General features: G+C 39.1%; 1 protein-coding gene across 1 annotated transcript; it reads left to right on the top strand.

Annotated features, from left to right (window-relative positions):
• Positions 1 to 235: 235 nt before the first annotated feature.
• Positions 236 to 7697, top strand: plek (pleckstrin). Its single transcript, XM_015944905.3, has 9 exons — positions 236 to 369; positions 4638 to 4793; positions 4956 to 5137; positions 5806 to 5897; positions 6008 to 6192; positions 6312 to 6416; positions 6567 to 6650; positions 6720 to 6789; positions 6930 to 7697. The coding sequence occupies exons 1-9, from the start codon at positions 265 to 267 to the stop codon at positions 7067 to 7069; spliced, it is 1119 nt and encodes a 372-aa protein (XP_015800391.3). The 5' UTR covers positions 236 to 264; the 3' UTR covers positions 7070 to 7697.
• The last annotated feature ends 12984 nt before the right edge of the window (positions 7698 to 20681 follow it).

Here is a 20681-nt window from a genome sequence, read left to right as displayed (position 1 = left end):
CAAGCTGACCGGTCCTCGCACCCATTTGCAACTTCCTGTTTCTGCGTCTCTGCAAGCCTGTGGTTTTCACGCTGACACACATGCAAATGCACAGAGAGAGAGAGAGAGAGAGAGAGAGAGAGAGAGAGAGAGAGAGAGAGAGAGAGAGAGAGAGAGACAGAGAGAGAGAGAGAGAGAGAGAGAGAGAGAGAGAGAGAGAGAGAGAGAGAGAGAGAGAGAGAGAGAGAGAGAGAGAGAGAGAGAGAGAGAGAGAGAGTTTGTGAAATGGATGTGACAGTTGTTATAAAAGTGACAAGTTCCAATCGACGGCAGCAGAGAAACCCAGTAATGGAGCCAGAGGAGATCAGAGAGGGTTACCTAGTTAAGAAGGTAAGAATATCTGTAGAAATACTATCTACTTCCTAATACTACACGTTACTAATATTCTAGCCAATTTTACCACAGAAAAACTGGGTTTTGTAAAAACATGAAACAAATTTTAACATCAAAAACTTCCCATGTAGACAACATACTAATAAATGTTCTAATGTACACATTTTGGTGTGTTTTAGAAAAATGCTGAAAAGTAAGCTGATGAATGAGAAACATCAAATCAAAAGATAAAAAATGCTGTGGATCCACTTAAATAGTAAAGGGTGATAATGTTAAACATCGAGCCAACTTTTGGATTGAGGAACAGATGCCACACATTTGCAACATGACGTGTGAAAACACACTTCTGTTGTTCAGTTAAAAAAAAACAAGTTCTGTTTTAGAGCTGAGCAACACATGAACTCTTGCATTTTTATTGTAAAGTTTATTCTGCAGGAGGACACCCAATAGATTATAACAAATCCTAAACTGCAATAAGTAAATACACTCAGATAATCCTCTCATTATGAAAAAATATACATGTTCTGTGCACAAATTAGATGTTTATTTCATGAAACTTTTAGTATTTTTCTAGGTTAAACTTTTTACCAAAAACGTTTTCACATCAGCGCCTCACTCACAGAGGCTGATGTTTCCCACATAGCTGAAAATTCAGCAGCAGCAGCTTTTGTTTAAGCGGGTTCCTCTTTCATTTAGTCTACATGTTCAGTTTGCTTTCCCACCTCATTTTTAATCACTGTAGTTCTATTTGAGCACATTTAGTATAAACTTAAACAAAACTGCTCACTTTTCCCCCGTGTTGAATGAGAACTGAATTGTTAAAAAGTCTTCTAGCACCTGGAAGAAGTGAAACATCACCGGTCCTGCATAGTTTTGCTGAAACTGGTTTTCTAAATTTAACAGAAAATGATTGCAAAAAAGAAACATTGCAGATCTATGAACATTTATAGGTAACCAGCTGGTGATGACTGATAACATGACATATGTTTGTGTCTGTGTTCACCCCAAAAATAAATTGATAAGAGACAGTGATGAACAAAGGAGAAAACATTACATTTTTTTTTCAAGACACAAATCAGCAAGTAACTATTTTTAAGTGTCATGTAATGTCTGAACTCCTGCGGGAGAGAAGTGGTCTTGTAAGGATGACGGATTTGGCTTTTCATGGTCACTGTCATGTAAATTGCACATTTTGAACTTTTCTGTGTAACCTACACTAGTGTTGAAAGAGCACATTCCTGGTCCTGGAGAGCCGGCATTTAGCACATTTTAGTGGTTTCTCTGCACCACCACACCTAACTCAGTGGTTGAAACACCTGTGCAGCAGCTAATTGGGCTCTGCAGAAGCCTGTTGGGTGCGTTGGAGCGGGGTTAAAACTAAAACATGCTGGATTCCTGCCCTCGAGGACCAGGATTGAGCACCCCTGCACTAAAAGATGGTCTCATGCTACTTACTCAGTGAAAAAAAAGAAGTGGTGTTTCAAACCTTTCTTTGAACTAAAGTCAGTGTTTTATAATTCCACTGTGAAGAAGCCAAGCAGTAAATAAAACAACTATTTCTGATGATTTTTAAACATATCTAATTCTGTGATGAGCTGCGTGAAACTATGTTTAAGGGTAGTGCACCCTGTCATGACACAATTAGGAAACACTTTACAAAAAGGGTTCCTTTATTAACATTACCTTAGTGCATTATTAAGCATTAATAAACAAAGGGTCCCTTTACTAATATTCCCAATATTGTTAACTGTTAAGTTTCCTTAAGGTTAGGACAAAGGGCCAAGGGGGTGGGGTGTCTGTTTAGTAATGCATTACTCAATATTCACATTATTATTAAGCACTGGTTAATACTTTATTTAATAGTTTATTAACGTACTAAGTTACGTTAATAAAGGGACCCTTATTGTAAAGTGTTACTTGATTGGGAAATCTAATAAATAAATATTTTTTTGCTTTTTGATGTTTTATTTTCTTGACATAATTCTGAAAGTCATTCTTGAATCAACTTGATATTTAATAAATGAACATCAGTCCCAGACCCACCCGTGTGGGAGGGAGACAACACCACCTGATCTGATAATTACCACATTCTTCAATGAAAAGACGAGTCATCCTATCCCAAATGTCACTTTTTCTTAACTCGATAAAGTTTTAAATGAAATGTTGATGGTTGCTTTTTTCCCCCCTAAATATAAACGGGCCAGAGGCACGTCTGAGCCAATCTGCTAATATGTGTAATATTTAAGCCAACTTCTGCAAAGAAGGAATTTCTCTAGTAAGCGGCTTCTTCTCTTTGTACAAATGACCAGAAGATTCATTTCTACGTTCTTGCAGAACTAAATAAAAACTTCATTTTCTCAATATGAAAACTTTCATTTTCTTGTAAAAAAAAACCCATGGCATTATGTCAAATTGTGAATAAAGAAGTGAAAGCTCTAACAGGAAAAAGAAGTTCAAATTGCATAGTGTTGCATTTTCATTTTTAGTCATTTATTATGGGAAGAATGGAGAAGCTGAGAATAAAAGTGTGAGGAAACACACTTGTTGAGCAGGTCAAGCTCAGTTAATTCAAAATGCATGGGACCTGTGCACCCGCAGCCAGCTACAGGTGCTGGCCAGTAAATTAGAATATCATCAAAAGGTTGAAAATATTTCAGTAATTCCATTCAAAACGTGAAACTTGTACATTATATTCATGCAATGCACACAGACCAATGTATTTCCAATGTTCATTACATTTAAATTTGATATTCATAAGTGACAACTAATGAAAACTCCAAATTTGGTATCTCAAAAAATTAGAATATTCTGAAAAGGCTGAATATAGAAGACACCTGCTGCCACTCTAATCAGCTGATTTACTCAAAACACCTGCAAAGGCCTTTAAAAGGTCCCTCAGTCTTGTTTTGAAGGCACCACAATCATGGGGAAGACTTCTGACTTAACAGCTGTCCAAAAGACAATCATTGACACCTTGCACAAGGAGGGCAAGACACAAAAGGTGATTGCTAAAGAAGCTGGCTGTTCGCAGAGCTCTGTGTCCAAGCACATTAACAGACAGGCGAAGGGACGGAAAAAATGTGGTAGAAAAAAGTGTACAAGCTCTAGGGATAACCGCACCCTGCAGAGAATTGTGACGACAAACCCATTCAAAAATGTGGGGGAGATCCACAAAGAGTGGACTGCAGCTGGAGTCAGCGCTTCAAGAACCACCACGAGGAGACTCATGAAAGACATGGGATTCAGGTGTCGCATTCCGTGTGTCAAGCCACTCTTGAACAAGAAACAGCGCAAGAAGCGTCTCGCCTGGGCCAAGGACAAAAAGGACTGGACTGATGCTGAGTGGTCCAAAGTTATGTTTTCTGATGAAAGCAAGTTCTGCATTTCCTTTGGAAATCAAGGACCCAGAGTCTGGAGGAAGAGCGGAGAAGCACAGAATCCACGTTGCATGAGGTCCAGTGTAAAGTTTCCACCGTCAGTGATGGTGTGGGGTGCCATGTCATCTGCCGGTGTTGGCCCACTCTGTTTCCTGAGGTCCAGGGTCAATGCAGCCGTCTACCAGGAAGTTTTAGAGCACTTCATGCTTCCTGCTGCTGACCAACTTTATGGGGATGCAGACTTCACCTTTCAACAGGACTTGGCACCTGCACACAGTGCCAAAACCACCAGCACCTGGTTCAAGGACCATGGTATCCCTGTCCTTGATTGGCCAGCAAACTCGCCTGACCTTAACCCCATAGAAAATCTATGGGGTATTGTGAAGCGGAGGATGCAATACGCTAGACCCAACAATGCAGAGGAGCTGAAGACGACTATCAGAGCAACCTGGGCTCTCATAACACCTGAGCAGTGCCACAGACTGATTGAGTCCATGCCACGCCGCATTACTGCAGTTATTGAGGCAAAAGGAGCCCCGACTAAGTATTGAGTGCTATACATGCACATTCTTTTCATGTTCATTCTTTTCAGTTGGCCAACATTAGAGAAACAAACATTTTTTCATTGGCCTTTAGAATATTCTAATTTTCTGAGATACCAGATTTGATGTTTTCATTGGTTGTCACCTATAAATATCAAAATTAAACGTAATAAACATCGGAAATACATTGGTCTGTGTGCATTGCATGAATATAATGTACAAGTTTCACGTTTTGAATGGAATTACTGAAATATTTTCAACCTTTTGATGATATTCTAATTTACTGGCCAGCACCTGTATTTGCCTCTTTTTGCTCAAGGCTGCGTGTTGTCTTATTGATCCTCAGGGTACGGTGTTAAACTCCTGGAGGGCAGTGTGGGTGGTGTTGTCAGAAGATGGTTTGGAATTCTATAAAAAGAAAACCAACCAGTCGCCGAAGGGAATGATCCCGCTGAAGGGAGCCACACTCCTCAGCCCCTGCCAGGATTTCAGTAAGAGAATGGTGAGAAAATGTCAAGTTCATCTTTCAGGAATAATTGAGCGCATGCACCCAGGGACCAGAGTTGTGAAAGTGGTCGCAACAACAGATGACTTAACTTAGCAGCTGCTTTAAATGTTGGGATGAAAAGTGAGAGTTGAACTGACTGATGATGTTTGATTTTAGCTGGTCTTCAAGATCACCACAGAGAAGAAACAAGATCATTTTTTCCAAGCCTCATACGTGGAGGAGAGAGAGTGCTGGGTGAAAGACATCAAGAAGGCCATTACCTGCCTGCAGGGTGGGAAGAGGTTTGCCAGGAAGTCCACGCGGCGCTCCATTCGCCTGCCTGACACGGTCAACCTCGCGTATGTCCAATGGAATCTTTTTTACTGTTTGAAATTTATGAAAAAATTACTTGTTTTATTCCAAGAGTTGACCATTAACACCCTCCAGACTGTTTGACAACAACAGATTTTTTTCTTATTCTGAATATCTGTGTGACGTGTTAAAGGTTGATCATGGAACCGTTTAACAAAAAGCTATGGTGCGGTATTATTTTAATTAAAAAGAAATCAAATATTCATTTTAATGGGCACGGCACTGGGTTTATGTTTACATGTACCAGCCAGTAGAGGGCACCATTGCTGGTTGCCAAACAGTCCGCTCGGCGCAGCGAGGCTGGCCCTGTGGAAAATGGCCGACTCAGAAAGTCAAGAAGCCGCTTCTGAGCCCAGAAGATGTTGTTATCCTTCTCAGAAGAGGAGCGACCAGAAAACATCTAAAACCAGAGTAACTTTAGGTGGTCTACAACAAATGGACCCAAATAAAACATTTCACATATCGGTAGCGAACCTCGTTACCCTGACGACAGCGAACCTTGTTCTATTGTTGCAACTGCAACCTCCACACACTAGAGGTCGCTTTGGTGCTCGTGTTCCATATTACACCTTTAATTGTCACGTTCACAAGGCTAATGATGAAAACAACAGAAATACACGAGGAGGTTGAATTTGCTTGCCCTGTGTTTTGTCAGCAATCTCTACACAGAGATGAAAGATCAGAAAAATGGAGTGAAGGAGCTGAAACTGGAGCAAGATAATCGCGTTTTCAACCACTGCTTCACAGGTAAAAACTGCTTTGCTCTCATAGATAAGCAACCGCAAGTGTGAAGGCATTTTTCTTTTTTAACTTTCACATCTTCTCAACACTTTTCACCACTTGTATTTTCTGCGCAGGTGCAACAGTGGTGGAGTGGCTGGTTTCGAATGGGCAGGCAAGAAACAGGCCCGAGGCCCTGATGTTAGCAACAGGGCTTCTGAACGAGGGCTTTCTTCAGCCTGCGGGGGACCTGTCCAAGGACGGAGCAGAGGCTGGAGAGCAAACAACCTTCTTAGATCAAACAAAAGCTCTTTACTACTTTGTGAGTTCAGCTCAGCAAACAAATATGTAATTAAACTTGATCCCAAATCAGAGGCACACTAGATGATGTGAATGTTCATCCACTCAGGCTGACGTGGGTTTTTGCATTTGTCTCCTCAGGCAGACAGCGGCTTTTTCTGTGAAGGCTACTCTAGCGACGAAGATGTTCTCCTGAAGGAAGAATTCAGAGGAAACATCATAAAACAAGGCTGTTTGCTCAAACAGGTGAACCAAAATGCTCTGCTCACATGCAAACACCATCCTAAAACAAGAAGTTGACTTTTGAATGTGATTCTCACAGAACTGAGATTATGATGTAGTTTAAACATGTTTGATGAAATACACCCGATATTTTTCAAATGTGCTGCAAAACAGGGGCACAGACGAAAAAACTGGAAAGTACGGAAGTTCATTCTGAGAGACGACCCTGCTTATATCCACTATTCTGATCCCTCTAAGGTAAATGCTAGGATTTGGATTATCATGCAAATGAATATGACTAAAAATTAAAATAAACATCTTTCTTAGGCCGATGATCCTCTGGGCTCCATTCATCTCCGTGGAGCTGTGGTTACAGCTGTGGAGTACGTGCCTGATGGTGGGTGAAGTTGTTGTAATAAGATCCACATGACGATCCCCCGCTGTGACCCAAAAAACAGATCTTATGTGTGCTGTCGGTATAGTTTCTCTTCCAGGGAGTCTTTTAACTCCTTTTTTTTTTCATTTTCCCGGTTTCAGCCAAAAAGTATGACATTGATGGCAACCTCTTTGAGATCATCACAGCAGATGAGACTCACTACTTCCTCCAAGCTGCAACAGCTGAAGAAAGAAAGGAGTGGATCAAAGCCATACAGACTGTGTCAAAAAGTGGGAAATAACAGAAGCTGTTGAGCAGCGGAGAATATCTGCCAGCCACACTCGTAACAAAACTGGATTGCAATCAAACTTTTGCATCTTTTATGTTTTTTTGTGGTAGAAAAACTGGCAAGTTTATACACACAAATGATGGGTTTGTGCACTATGCACAAAATGATGAAAAAAACATAAATATGGTATAATTCAGTTAGTCGGGGTTTCATTATGAATAAGTATGCTCTTATTCGTCGTAAAGAATGATTAAAAAAAAGCTGGCAAGTAATTCTGAAACCAGCACAGTTTATATATTAGCTTTTGTTCCTAACTATTTAAATGCATGGGCTGGTAGAAAACCAAAGCACAGAAGCTTTCTTTTTCGTTTTTAAATTTGATCTCACACCTTAAAAAGGTGCTGCACCCAAAACATTTAAAATGCTTCTGGGATGATGTCAAAACGGAGTTTTCAGACTCATCATTTACCCACTGTGGTTTAGTGATTTCCTCTGTACTTACTTGCTTTTCAAGAGGGTTTCTACTATCAAACGAACACACTCAGTTCCTGTGTGCAATCTGTCGATGCTTCTCATCCTCCCGTTGACGTTTCACAGTCACTTTGTCACTTACATGCCTTCTGGAAAATGTAAGACAGCTTATCGGCAGTAAAAATGATTGCTTGAGTGACAGACAGCATGACGGGATGGAAAGAGTCCGCCACAGAAGGGACAGGCATGTTTAGAGGAATCGTGTCATTAGAATTTCCCCAGTTTTGTCAACTCCACTCTGACATCCAATAACCCTCTCAATTTTTCTGATACAACTTTCATTTTTTCCCCCAGATGTCTGATGACTAAAATTAGGTTAATGAGCACACTAAAGCCAGGAAATCATGAAATTAAATAATTGCACTAAAACCCAATGCTCCAAATAAAATCTCATTCTGTACGTTACAGATTATTGTTTTAATCTACTTCTTAAATAAGGAAATAATTTAGGCAAATAATGAAAATGACTTCTTCATGCATTGTGTCTTTTTCAAACACCCGAGGGCGCCATTTATCAACTGATTATTGTTCCTCTAAGCCACATCAGAGCAAATTGCAAAGTGGGATCTTGTTTTCAGGACTGCAGAGACATGTGAATATGCAGGTAAATGCATGTCGGGGTTGACATTTTTAAAATCTGGTTTTCTTTGATAATAGTTAAAAGAGAAAAAGTCATAAAACTGACAAAAAGGGTTTTTTAAACTAAGGCTGTTGCCTCTAAACTGTGTAATTAATATGATTAATTTGTCTAAATTATCTAAATGATGTCATCCTGCACCTATAATATCTGAGTGGTTTAGGAAGGCTTTGGTTTTTACTGTGCCGTTAGTGCGCCTGTATCTCCACAGATGAGTGACTCGTTGCTGATCCTGGAAGTGGAAAACTAACATGAAGTTATCCCGTTTGACACAGCAACAGTATTTAAAGTGTATCGTGTTCACATCAAGCTAAAGCATTAACAAGAAAACATCAGGCAGCTGTTACTGAATTATATTTAAGTTGTTCTTCTGTTTTCTACTCTGTTTATTACAGCATCAAACAGGCATGTAGAGGATCAGGATCCAGCCGTTATTTTTCCACTCCTCTTCAATTAAGATGAAATGCTTTGAAGATTTTGGTAACTAATGTTTATCTTCACTGGAGAGGCAGGGACTACTTCTGCACGTCTAAGCAGTTCTCTTAGCATCTCAATGATCGAGGGTTTTCTTTGTTCTGTAGCTGGTGAAGACATCTGATTGCCATCATAATTCTGTTCTGTTAATAAATAAGCAAAGTTTGTTTTGTAGCACGTATAGAAAGATAAATCGCAAAGTGATTCACGAAGGTCAACAAAGTAAATAAAAATGTCATAAAATCGTAAAATGATCATAAAGACAAAACAGCAACATATCACACAACAAAGGTAAATAAAATCAGAAGACGTGATTAAACAGGTGAAGAAAACAAAAACGATTCATGTAAAATCAGTTTTAAAAGGTCTGTTTTTTTTTTGCTCTTTCTGAATTATAACTCAAAGAAACTTCACCATTTACTGAGTAAAACAACTTCCACTCCATCACATCACATTTTTTCTTACTTTAATTAAATTGACTTTCTTTCACAAGCTGCACTAAAAATCATTCAACATAATTGTGTGAATGATTGATCAAAACAATCTGCACCTGCATATCATTTGGTAAATATAGAGTTATATAAATGCATTGGAGGATGAGTCACTGAAAAAATGGGAATAATGTAAAAATCACTTGCTTTGAACATAAAAATCGAACACTTCTCAGTTAAATAAAGGTAAAAATATAAGGAAGTTTCTATGGTGCTTGTTGGTGTATCTCTCAACTCACAACAATTAAACCTCATTAATTATGAAGCCTAACATTAATAACTACTTACTGTAACTGTCCGTAAAAGAAAATGACAGCATTGTGGGCCAGAACTTAACCCCATCCTCCCATGAATGAACTGCTATCAAGTCAAAGTAAATTGCTGATGTAAGAAAGTCAGCATTGTCTAAACATCACCATGCTCAGATCTCCCACAATGAACTTTGCAAAAGTCTCTGTGTTAATGTAAGTGAGTTTAAAAAAGGATAACCACAGTGTTCGGATAATTTCAACTAGTCAACCAAGTTAGGTTCAGTGGCGGTTTTACCATTAGGCATAGGTCGGCGGCCACCTGGGGCCTCCTTATGCTGAGAGCCCCCCTAGCCCTGACTGCTGGCACCCCTCTGTTAATGCCACAATGGACTATTCCTTTAAGATGCCGATGCACAAACAGGAAGTGATTGGTAGTCATTCCACTCCAATCCAATTGGTGGCAGTAATTCACCAAATTGTTGTTTGCCAAGTGCCATAAGACCACAAATAAGAATAAGAAGAAGAGTAAGCAGAAAAAGAAGAGAGGCGGGACCGTTCGTAACAAACTTCGAAGCAGTAGTCAAGCATGAAATGGAGTTATCCTAGTGCAATGTTTCTAACTACCAAGCGAGCTGACCCTCTGGTTCTTTGAAGTTCATTAGCCTGGTAAGGGATTCATGGTCTGCGTGAAGGAGAAATCCTTTTCCATTGAGGAAGTGGCAGAAGGATAGAAGTTAACCACACCTTTAACTAATTTTAAGTCAGTTAACACATCCAGGACCAATAGATGAACATTGAAATGGTTGTAGGCTGAAAGTTGAGCTTTTACCGTATTTTCCAATTCAGTAGATATCTGCGGCTTTTAGCCCGGTGCGGCTTACATTGAGGTGCGCTCTATAGTCCGGAAATTAGCCTAATTGAATTGAACTGAATTTTACATTTGTTTATATAGGTTGGCCTCATTGAGACCTATGGTTAAATTTTCTAAAGACATATTCATAAAAACAATGACATTATATTACAACAAAGTAACAAAAACAGTGAAAAATGTCCATTGATTTTCCACGTCTCTTTCAAGGCTGTCTGAAATAATCGGCTGAGATGTTCAAGGTCTTATGGTCCAGCATGATGGGGTAACTTATGAAAAGACCTTTGTGCTAGTTCTTATCAAACAATGAAAATGAATGTTAATGTTGATCGAACTAAGCATTTGATCAGAAAATACAGAGTGTAGAGGTGCATGAGGGTTTACATCCTGCATCTTACAGCCCTAGTAGACAGCATCCAACGTCTTCAGACGACTAGCAGAAGCATGTATGTATAAAGTATCATCACAGTCAAGGAAGGAGGCTGCAATTTGCTGGTTTTAAAAGAAAAACGAGCTGTTCCTAACAGAAAAACCAAGTTTGTTTAAGCTTCTTAGTAGACAAAAAGGTCTCTTTAAACAGCTGGAGAAAACAAAAACAACATGCTACAAATTGGACTTAAAGCTGCAATAGCAAATTTGGAAAGGAAGTTAGCCTAAAACACGTTTTTCATGCCTCATAACAACGTTCTAACAAAGTACGGCTAGAAATTTGTTGTGGAGATTTAAAAAATGAAAAAAATTAATAGAGTTGTTCGCTCGCATTTGTCTAAAAACCTCCACCAATAACATTGTTCAAAACCTAGCTTGTTTGCAGACTCGCTGTAGCAGCTTTCAACAGATAAAGTTTTTTTTCATTGTTCTTTTGTTTTGTTTAGTGCGGACGAGGATTAGGACCACTGAAAAGAAAAAAGCAAAGAAAGATAATTCTGACTTTAATTTCTGAATTCTTACTTTAATCTTAGAATTAAGAGAAAAAATTCAGAATTCTGAGATTAAAGTCAGAATTCTCTTTCTTTACTTTTGACTTCTGTCCCTCTCCACATGCCATAAATAATCCATCTACTACATCACAGCAGTATCTTCATGCTTGCCGACGAGCTTCAGATCCAGGCAATTATTGAAAGGCTTGATTGACAAAGACTTAAATCTCACTGGTATTGTAGGTGCTGAGTTTGTTATTGATGGCGTTGATGGGGTGTTGCTGCGTCATGAGAATGTTTGCTTTTGTTTATCTGTCCTCCCTCTCTCTGAAGCTTCAGAGCTGCTTCATTCTGGGCCATGACAGGCTGTCATCAGTAGTTTAGAGCCGTATTAACTACTGGTGACAGTGTTGAATGGATGGGTCCTGTGAGAGTTTGTCCCCGGTGGGGATAAAGTCCAAAACATTGATCTGTCCACTGTGATGGGGAGTTTAAAATTACATTTTAATCAGCATGCCCACAGTCTTAATAAAAAGCTGCTGTTTATTTTTACAATACTACAGTTTATAAACATTTATTAAAGTTCATTCGGCGACATTGTTCACCAATAACTTAAGAAAAACCCAGAAAATGGGTTGAAGGATAACCTTGATTATGAGCGGAGTGTGACTATTAATCAGTTGATACTATTTAATCACTTAACATATTTTAACTGCTTGTTCCAATTGAACACAAACTTGCTATGACATTATGCCTAAAGTATGGATTCATTCTAAATTCCCATGCCCAAGGCCAGATTAACCATATGGGCAACTCGGCAATTGCCCAGGGGTCCACAAACTCTAAAGGGCCCAGGGCAGCAAGGGCACAAGCAAAATACTGTATCTGTAATCTCCTGCTTTATATTAAACTAGGGTGACCATAAGTCCTCTTTTCCCCGGACATGTCCACTTTTCACTCTCTGTCCGGGGTGTCCGGGGGGTGGGGGTGGGGGGTTCTTGTATTGATGAAAATGTCTGGTTTTTCGTCCAGGAGCAGGGATCGAATTATGGGGGAGCTGTATATCCTACACATCCAGGGAGAGCCGGAAAAAAGTGTTCTACCTATATTACATCAGTATATGGACTCTCAGTGTACCGGGGTTCGGAGAGCACAGAGAGCGGCAGAGCTCTGATCGTTGGTGCGCTCCAGGCTGCTGCGTCCAGCGCACGGTCCATTCTCAAAGTGGCGCAACCAAAAAACTATAATTAACACACGATCGTTCATGTCCGCACATGTTCTCTACTTTCTGTCTTATTTGTGCCTGAAGCGCTCTGCTACTGCGGAGCTCATCGCCTGTGCTGCGGTGATTTCACCTCACTGACGTAGCATCAAAACACGTTCTCCGCTTTGTGGTCAGGAGATCCCTTTGGTCTGCTCAAATGTAACTGATGAGGTGAAAAAGTAAGAATCCAGGCAGCAGTTTTCCTGGAGAGTTTAGAGGAGATGTTTGGCGTGGTTTGTGTGACGTTGCCATAGTGTGACGTCATAGGCACAGATCCCCTGTCCTCTTTTTTGGAAATGGAAATATGATCACCCTATATTAAACAAACTGTCCACCCGGGCTTTTGCGCTGCACAGAGACGCTTCGCTGCCTATGACTTTGAACGTCAGTTGAAAGTCAGTCTCATGCAGACTGACCAATGAAGAGAGGGCCTCAAGTTAAGACCCTCTCCTCATTGGTCAGTCCACATGAGGTGGGTCAAAGGTTACTATGAGCGGGTTACGTGACGTCAGGAATTCAAGTATTGAGTATATTTACTACATATTACAGTAAAATATTCTGTATGTGACCATATTATGGTGATCCTTGGGTCGTGATGATGGGGCCCTTGAATATTGTTGCCCAGGGTACAACAAAGTGTTAATCTGGCCTTGCTCATGCCTGAACTACAAATAAGGAGAGAACGATAATTACATTTTAAAAGCACCCTTGCTGTGTGTGCCAGGGTGTGCTAAGTATTGTACATTATAGTCTCTCAAACAGATGCTTTAGGGAAAATGAAATGAGAAGTGGAGTTGAGAGCATCAACATGTCTAATGAAGCAGGCTGAAAAAACAAGAATATAGCTTCAATATACATGAAAAGCATAGGATTCCTCAAAGGAAGGAATATTACTCCCTGGCTTCCATGTCAGAGAAGAAAGTCAAGGGAAAAAAATTATCTATAGATATGTTGGTTTCATTTAGAAACATTTGTTTTTTGCAGTCTCTTGATATAATTCACATTCTGGCACCTGGACTACAGATGAAGCTCAACAACTTGCATAGCGTTATTTAGTTTTCAGGAGGCCATGGCAACCATACTGAATGGAATTGACTCTGAAAGCCATTCATTTAATGATGTCCCTATAAAGTTAACGGTCATAAAAACCTTTAAATCCATCCAATGAATTATGAGATACATTTTGCTAATAGAATAGTTAATGGAGCAGTAAGTATACTTGTCTGAACTTGCACACTAATGTACAGGTATCAACTTACTGTGCATGACTCCACTTTGATTGGAGTCTTCTGGCAGGGAACCCTAACTGGCAACAGCTTTGAAACTCACAGCCCAGCAGTGAGAAAGTGACTTTTTGCTTAGAAAAATGAATTTGACCACATCATGTCATTTTTACATATTTCACCTCTAAATAAGTTCTTCACTGAGAAACCATTTATTACTATTATTTTATTATTATTTCTGAGTTTTTCATGCAGGCTGAACATGAAAACTAGTCTCGTACATCTATTTTCTGCATTAGCTTCTGATAGCAAATAGACGATGAAGCTCTAGGATTAGAAAAGACAGACCTCTACATCCCACTGTCTCTTAACTTGCATGATCTCACCCATCTTGACTCGCAACGGGAAAGGCTGTTGTTGGTTTAGCATCCAGGAAAGAGCTGAGAACGTCTCGACTAGTAGAAGCTAACCGTTAACAACACAAAACCACGGCCGAACTCTTTCAGGTTTGTGTTATTTATGGAGATAAAACATTAATTAAGCAAAGAGTCAGTGGTAGAGTTGCTTTGCTGTTATCCAATCAGAGGTGAGATGTCAAAATATCAGAAAATAAGACTCTAAATTGTGGTCTGAAGCTACTTTCTCCTCTGGCTGAATTCTCAGTACTAAAACACGCACACTGGAACTTTTGTCCCCAGAGTACAACTTCCAAGGCATTCATTCATTTTGTGCGATTGTTTCTCAGAGTTGTGTTCTGGATGAATCCCAGCAAGGGTCAAACCCAGTTTGAGGTAAATTTTTAATAAAGTTGTGTTTTGTTACTTGAAAATTAATCAGCAAAAAATAAAATGAAATGTTGCAGACATTGAGAAAATAATAAAACATCAACAAATTAAACTGGCTGTAAAATTTTATATTTATAAATATTATAGAAATGGGATTATTACCATGGAAAGAAATCTTTATGTTTTCATCCATAATTTCATAGATTGCACAAAGCCATTATGTCACCCTGGTTTCCAAAGGACAAAAGACAAATGGACTTGTTTTATTTTAAACTGTTCAAGGAAGAATATTGATTAAATTGTTCTCAAGAGGGCACAATGAAAGCCTAAAATCAGAATCATTATTTGTGCCCCGCCAACGATTTCCTGTCACAGAATGCCTTCTTGTGTAAATCCGTAGGCACAATGAGGGTAGAGAAACACACCGAGACCTTACATTAAACTGGTGTCCAAGAAAAGCAGGCTTGTCGTCTAATAGTCTTTTAACTGGTAAACTTGCTCCTGGCAAGACTTGGCCACTGATGTAAAGAGCAGAGCTCTTCTTCTGCTGCTTTATTGAGAAAAGGAAAGAGATTAGTTTGGCTAAGTCTGCTTTTTTCTGCTTCCAGCTCAATTGTTGACCTTCAAATTTCACGCATTAATTTGTCATTTCATCTTGACTTATAAAAACAATTAAACAAAACTGTTGTCTTTGTTACAAACTGCAATAAATCAGGGTTTAGTGTGCACTGGGACGTAATTTGGGGGGGGGGGGGGGGACATGTCCCCCCCACTTTTTCAAAAGGCAGTTTTGGTCCCCTGCACTTTTTTCCGTCCAAAAACAATATTACGCTCCATTAAATGGATTTGGTTGAGCACTAGGACCGAAACGGAAACCGGTTTCCTATTAGACCCAACCAAAAGCTAATCTATTGGCTCTGCTGATACTTGCTAACGTATTATTGGCTGTTGCTGCTGTCACTCCAAATTGTAAACAGTCAGAACGTGCTCACGTTGTTTTGCTAGTTTGGAGCCGCTAGGGAACACCGGTACTGAGTCACATCGTCAACTAGACGCTGTGTAATATCAGAGCTCAGCTCAGCTTCCATTATATAACATTTGAATAAGTGTTCATTTGTGAGTCTTTGGTAGTTAGGCACAGCCAGGAGGCAGCATGTCAAGAAAACGAAAAGTGGATATAAGAGACTTCTTTCAAAGTCAAAACGTAAGTTGGAACATGTGACACCGCTGCATTAAGCTCAGACTCACCTCCTCCTTCACAAACATACTCAAAACTAACTTTTACAAACTCATCTCCTCCACATAACTGACTCCTCAGACACAATTTATTCGTATTATTATAATTATTATTTTTTTATTATTACTATTATCGTCATAATTATTATTACTAGTAGTAGTAGTAGTAGAAGTGTAACTTCAAAACTTTTATCATTTAACTTTATTGTAAACTTATCTATTGCAATGTATATGTTCACATTAAAAAGCTCTGAAAAATGAACAGTATCATCATCATCAACAGATTTTTTTAAGCTTAATGTCAAAGATGTACACTTTTCATTAGATTTATCTTATTTTTTCCATTTATTTTTTGTGTGTTGAAATGCAACAACTGTTTAAACACTTTTAAGGGAAAAAAACATATTTAGTATGTTTTTATACACTCAAATGTTAGGGTGATGATCATGTGTAAAACATTAGTTCAGCATGTCCTCTAACACAGCAAATGAACAAACGGCCAGATCTCAGGAGGGACCGTTTATGTATAAATAATTTTTATACTTTTGACTAGGCCTGGGAAAGTAACAAATTTTGCTGGACGATATTTTGTCCAACAAATTGTTGATGATAAACGATATCATTGTCAACATTATCTAGACCAAAATAACCACTAATACAATGTTAATATATCACAATAATGCAAGTACACCCTTTAAAATGCAACAAATAAACCTTCATTTAACATTGAAATGTCCAGAACCAGAACTTCTAAATGAATAAAAATAACAAACAAAAATTAAATAAAAAAGGAATCTCACTCCCTGTTAGAAAATGTTGCACCAAAAACAATAAAAAAAAGACCCAAAACAATAAATACAATGGCCTATCCATTGTCAACAGCCAAAACTGCACTTCAATAATGATAATAGATAAAAGTAATAATAGAGTTGTACATTTTTTAACTTTGATATATATATATATATATATATATATATATATATATATATATATATATATATATATATATATATATATATATATATATATATTGAGGATGGAAAAATTATTGAGATGGGCACGTGACGTGTCAAGGGGTCTTTACATAACACACCCCACCCAAAATCCGCACAAGCCTGCTGTGTCCCCCCCACTTCTGAAATCAAAATTTCGTCCCTGAGTGTGCACCTTCATAGATTAACTGAGCTTGAAGCAGCAAAATAATCAGGAATCTGTTAGACTGTTAAAATTCAGTTTAGACACATTTAAGATACTGACTATAGAACAACAACTGTCTGCACGGTACTAAGCTCTCTATTTTTTATAAAATAAGTCATGTTTTGCTGCAGAAAATTAGACATTTTTGACCATTTTATGGTAAAAATGTTGGGAGGGCTTCAAAAGGTGAAACATACTGATACTGGTTCATAAGCCTCATTTGACAAACGAGTTATTATTTTCATTTTTGTGTAGAAAACAAGAATGCATTAGAAGTAACGCCTGTTCCCCCTTGAGTATTCTACAAACGAATTGCATTTTAGCTGTAAAGGTGACTGTTTTGTGTCATGCTGAAAAAGATCAATCAAATCTCTTTATGTTGCACAATGTCTTTTTGGCAACGTATGTTTGTTTTCCTGCAAAGAATCATAACTTGTTCTGATGACTGGGATGACATTTAGAAATTATTCATTGCTATGCATTTCATTCTCAGGGAGGAATAACAGACAAACAAAAAGCAATAAAGAAGCATAATGTTGCTTTAAGCAGCTGGCTTAGAAATCACATAGTTGCAGGAAAATAGAGGTCTGATTTTAAGTAGCTGGATGGAAACTGGGTGGGTGGGAAAGAAACAACAGGTGGAGGTGCAAGAGGTTGCTGGAGCCGACTGCGCACGATGAGAGGATTTAGGCTATTTTGTGACACAATATCTTTTTTGACATTCAGCCCACATGCGAGGCAGACTCAAATATACAAGTTCAAACTTTAAGGCTAATTTAGTAGATCATTTTCAATCCATAAGCCAGGCGGGGTATGGTCTGACAAAGCAGCAATAGCTGTTTCCTACATTGTGAAGAGGAAACTGAGAAATCTGGTGACAGGGAGACATGGTGACCATCAAAGGAGTAGACTGTTCAGTAAAAACGTTAAATTACCATTGAAGGAAAAGAGGGCTCTAGATGTTACTACAAATGGATAAACATTTTTTTCACCCCAGCACAACCTTGGGACATTTGGTGAGGAGGAAAGCAGGGAAGAGCAGCCACCTCTTGTTAATGTCAAAGGCAGATTCCTGGACAGAATCACGGTGCTGGATGTGTTTGTGATGGTAATAAAGCTCGTCAGCCATGTAAGGAAAGCTTTTACTACACATAAAGGGAGGGCTGCTCTCCCAAGTAGATGAGAAGTTACGAGATGTTACTTCTCTGCTCACAAACTTTGTTCACACATGGGTCCAATATAAAAAGCTTTTAATTAGTTTTTAAATGAGTATATTAAAACCACCACCACAGAGATCAGGACAGTGTGGGAGGAGGAAGGAAAGGGGAAATAACTTACTATTCCAGCTATTTATTAGTTTATTTATTTGTTCATTTTTGTTCCTGTTTTGTTGAATTCCAGAACAACTGTGTGATCCTAACTATACCAAAATCAGCAGAAAAGGAGGGGAAACAATACACCAGGTCAAAGTCCAATTTGTTTATATGGCAAAGCTGACCAAAATGCTTCACAGAGCAAAATTTAGGTTTGAAAAAAGCAAAGAGATTTACTGGAACACAATAAAACTTCAGTTACAGTTAAAGCTGAATGGTTCTCCTGCTTAGTCAAAAAATTGGTCATTTATCTTCTGCCATCAAGACAAACAAGGAATTTGGGTGTTTTGTTTTTGACCAGTCAATGTCTTTTGAAGGTCACTCAAGACATTGGTCCAAAACTTGTCACGATGTGAGCCAGGAGGAGGTTTGGACCCAAAATGCAGAAACACCAGATGATAAGAGGCAGGAGCGATTTGTAAAGTAAAATCCTTTTATTTGGATGAGAAAAACCAATGTCCTAAAATCCTGGAGACAAAAGCTCAAAATCCAAAAGGGCAGAGAGCCAGAAAACAAACGTCCAAAAATCCTGGAGACCAAAAGCTCACTTAAAGAGCACAAACCTAGAGACCAAGAGGAGGGGAACAAAACAACGCTGACACAAACAATGGACCGACGAAACACTGAGACAGGGTTTTATACACTGGGGAGGATGAGAGGGAGATGAGCTGCAGGTGTGTGGGGAGAGAAACCAAGTGAAAGCAGGGAGGAAACTAACATGACCTAAGAGTAAAACCTAAAGACAAGAAAAGCAGCAAACATAACTAATATTCTAAGGGGGAGGAAAACCACAAACACTGGTGGGAAAAACACACTAAAGAGACTAATAAAATGAACAGCTGAAACTAAAGGAAAACACTACAGAAAGAAAAACTACAGGGGCGTGACTAAGGGGGACCACGGGAGCACTGGACCTGGGAGGGGGATACCTGGGGAAGGAAACCTAGAGGGCTGCAGATCTGGGGACAAATGAGGAACACAAGGAGACACATGAGGGAGACGCAGACAAGGACACATGAGGGCGCTAGGAGACACAAAAGGACAACCTAGAGAGGGATGGAGAACACAAGGAGACACATGAGGGGAGACGCAGACGCAGACCATGACAATACTGTTTCTATCATTTAAGAAATATCTCCAAACTGCGAAGGTTGGTGTCAAAACATGAACTTGAAATGGTTATCCATGCCGTTATCTCCTCCTGTCTAGATTACTGTAACACACATTTCACATGTTTTAATAGAAAAGCCCTTGACCGCCTTCAGTTGGTCCAGAAATCTGCAGCAAGCTCCTAAATTGAGCAAACAGAAGAGCACACATCACTCCTATTATAATGTCTCTGCACTGGTTACCCGTTAACTTTAGAATCCATTGTCGAATCCTGACTATAACTTTCAGGGCTCCACACGGTAAAGCTCCTCCGTATATTACTGAACTGTTAAAGCCATACCCTGGTTTCACACTGGAAGCATCAGCGGCACAGAACAGCAACGGAACGGTTTACTCGAGAACCTCAAAGAAGTCCTTTTCCTACTGGGAGAGTCTTGGCAGTGGCGCAGCTTCCTCGCTGTGCTCTTCGCTGGACTCGCAAGAACACACGATCCCTGGAGACTTCGAGTCACGGTTTATTTATGCAGTCCGCCATTAAACCAAAAAGAAGGAAATAAGTTTGATATTGCTGTTTTGTGTCATATATGATGTTGTTCCTCTCCACTGCCTGGATTAAAACCACGAAAAACACACCGCTGCAAGTCTGAAACGATGCTGTGAGTAAATAAGCCACTGGGTCACGCGTAAGCTTCATATATATATGAAACTGCGTTGCTGCAGTTCTTTGATTTAGAAAATTACTGGGGATTTGACACTGAAACAGTGTGTCATTTCCTGTCTAGTCCTATGTTAACTGTGGAAATTGACGCATCCCAGAAGCGGCTCGTGGCAAAAATAGAACCCGATCCTATCTTTTGGGCGGTAATTGTTGCCTCGCTGCTGGTTTGAAACAGTAATGCTGTTTTTATCCTAACTTGTTGATTTTTATGGTTTTATGGTTTTTAGTTATACTTTCTTGCGATTTTATCTTCTGTGTTATACAGCACTTTGGGTTGTGGAAGCAACAATAAGTGTGCTTTAGAAATAAATGTGACCTTGACCTTGGTATGAAACAGTGGCATTCTGCTGCCGTTTAAAAGTTCCAAAGACCAGATATAAAAGTCTTCCTTTATCCTTACGCAGCACTGACAGTCTGGACACTTTTAAAAAACAGCTAAAGACCCTTTTAGCTGCTTTGACATATTTTGTTTTGTAATTTTTAACTCAAATTTGTAATAATCTTTTATTTGTTTTATGATATTTAATAATTTTATGACTTTATTTT

Source organism: Nothobranchius furzeri, chromosome 12 (assembly GCF_043380555.1).
Source record: "Nothobranchius furzeri strain GRZ-AD chromosome 12, NfurGRZ-RIMD1, whole genome shotgun sequence".
NCBI lineage: Eukaryota > Metazoa > Chordata > Actinopteri > Cyprinodontiformes > Nothobranchiidae > Nothobranchius > Nothobranchius furzeri.
Note: the sequence above shows the minus strand (reverse complement) of the source record. Positions and strands in the feature narration are given on the sequence as shown.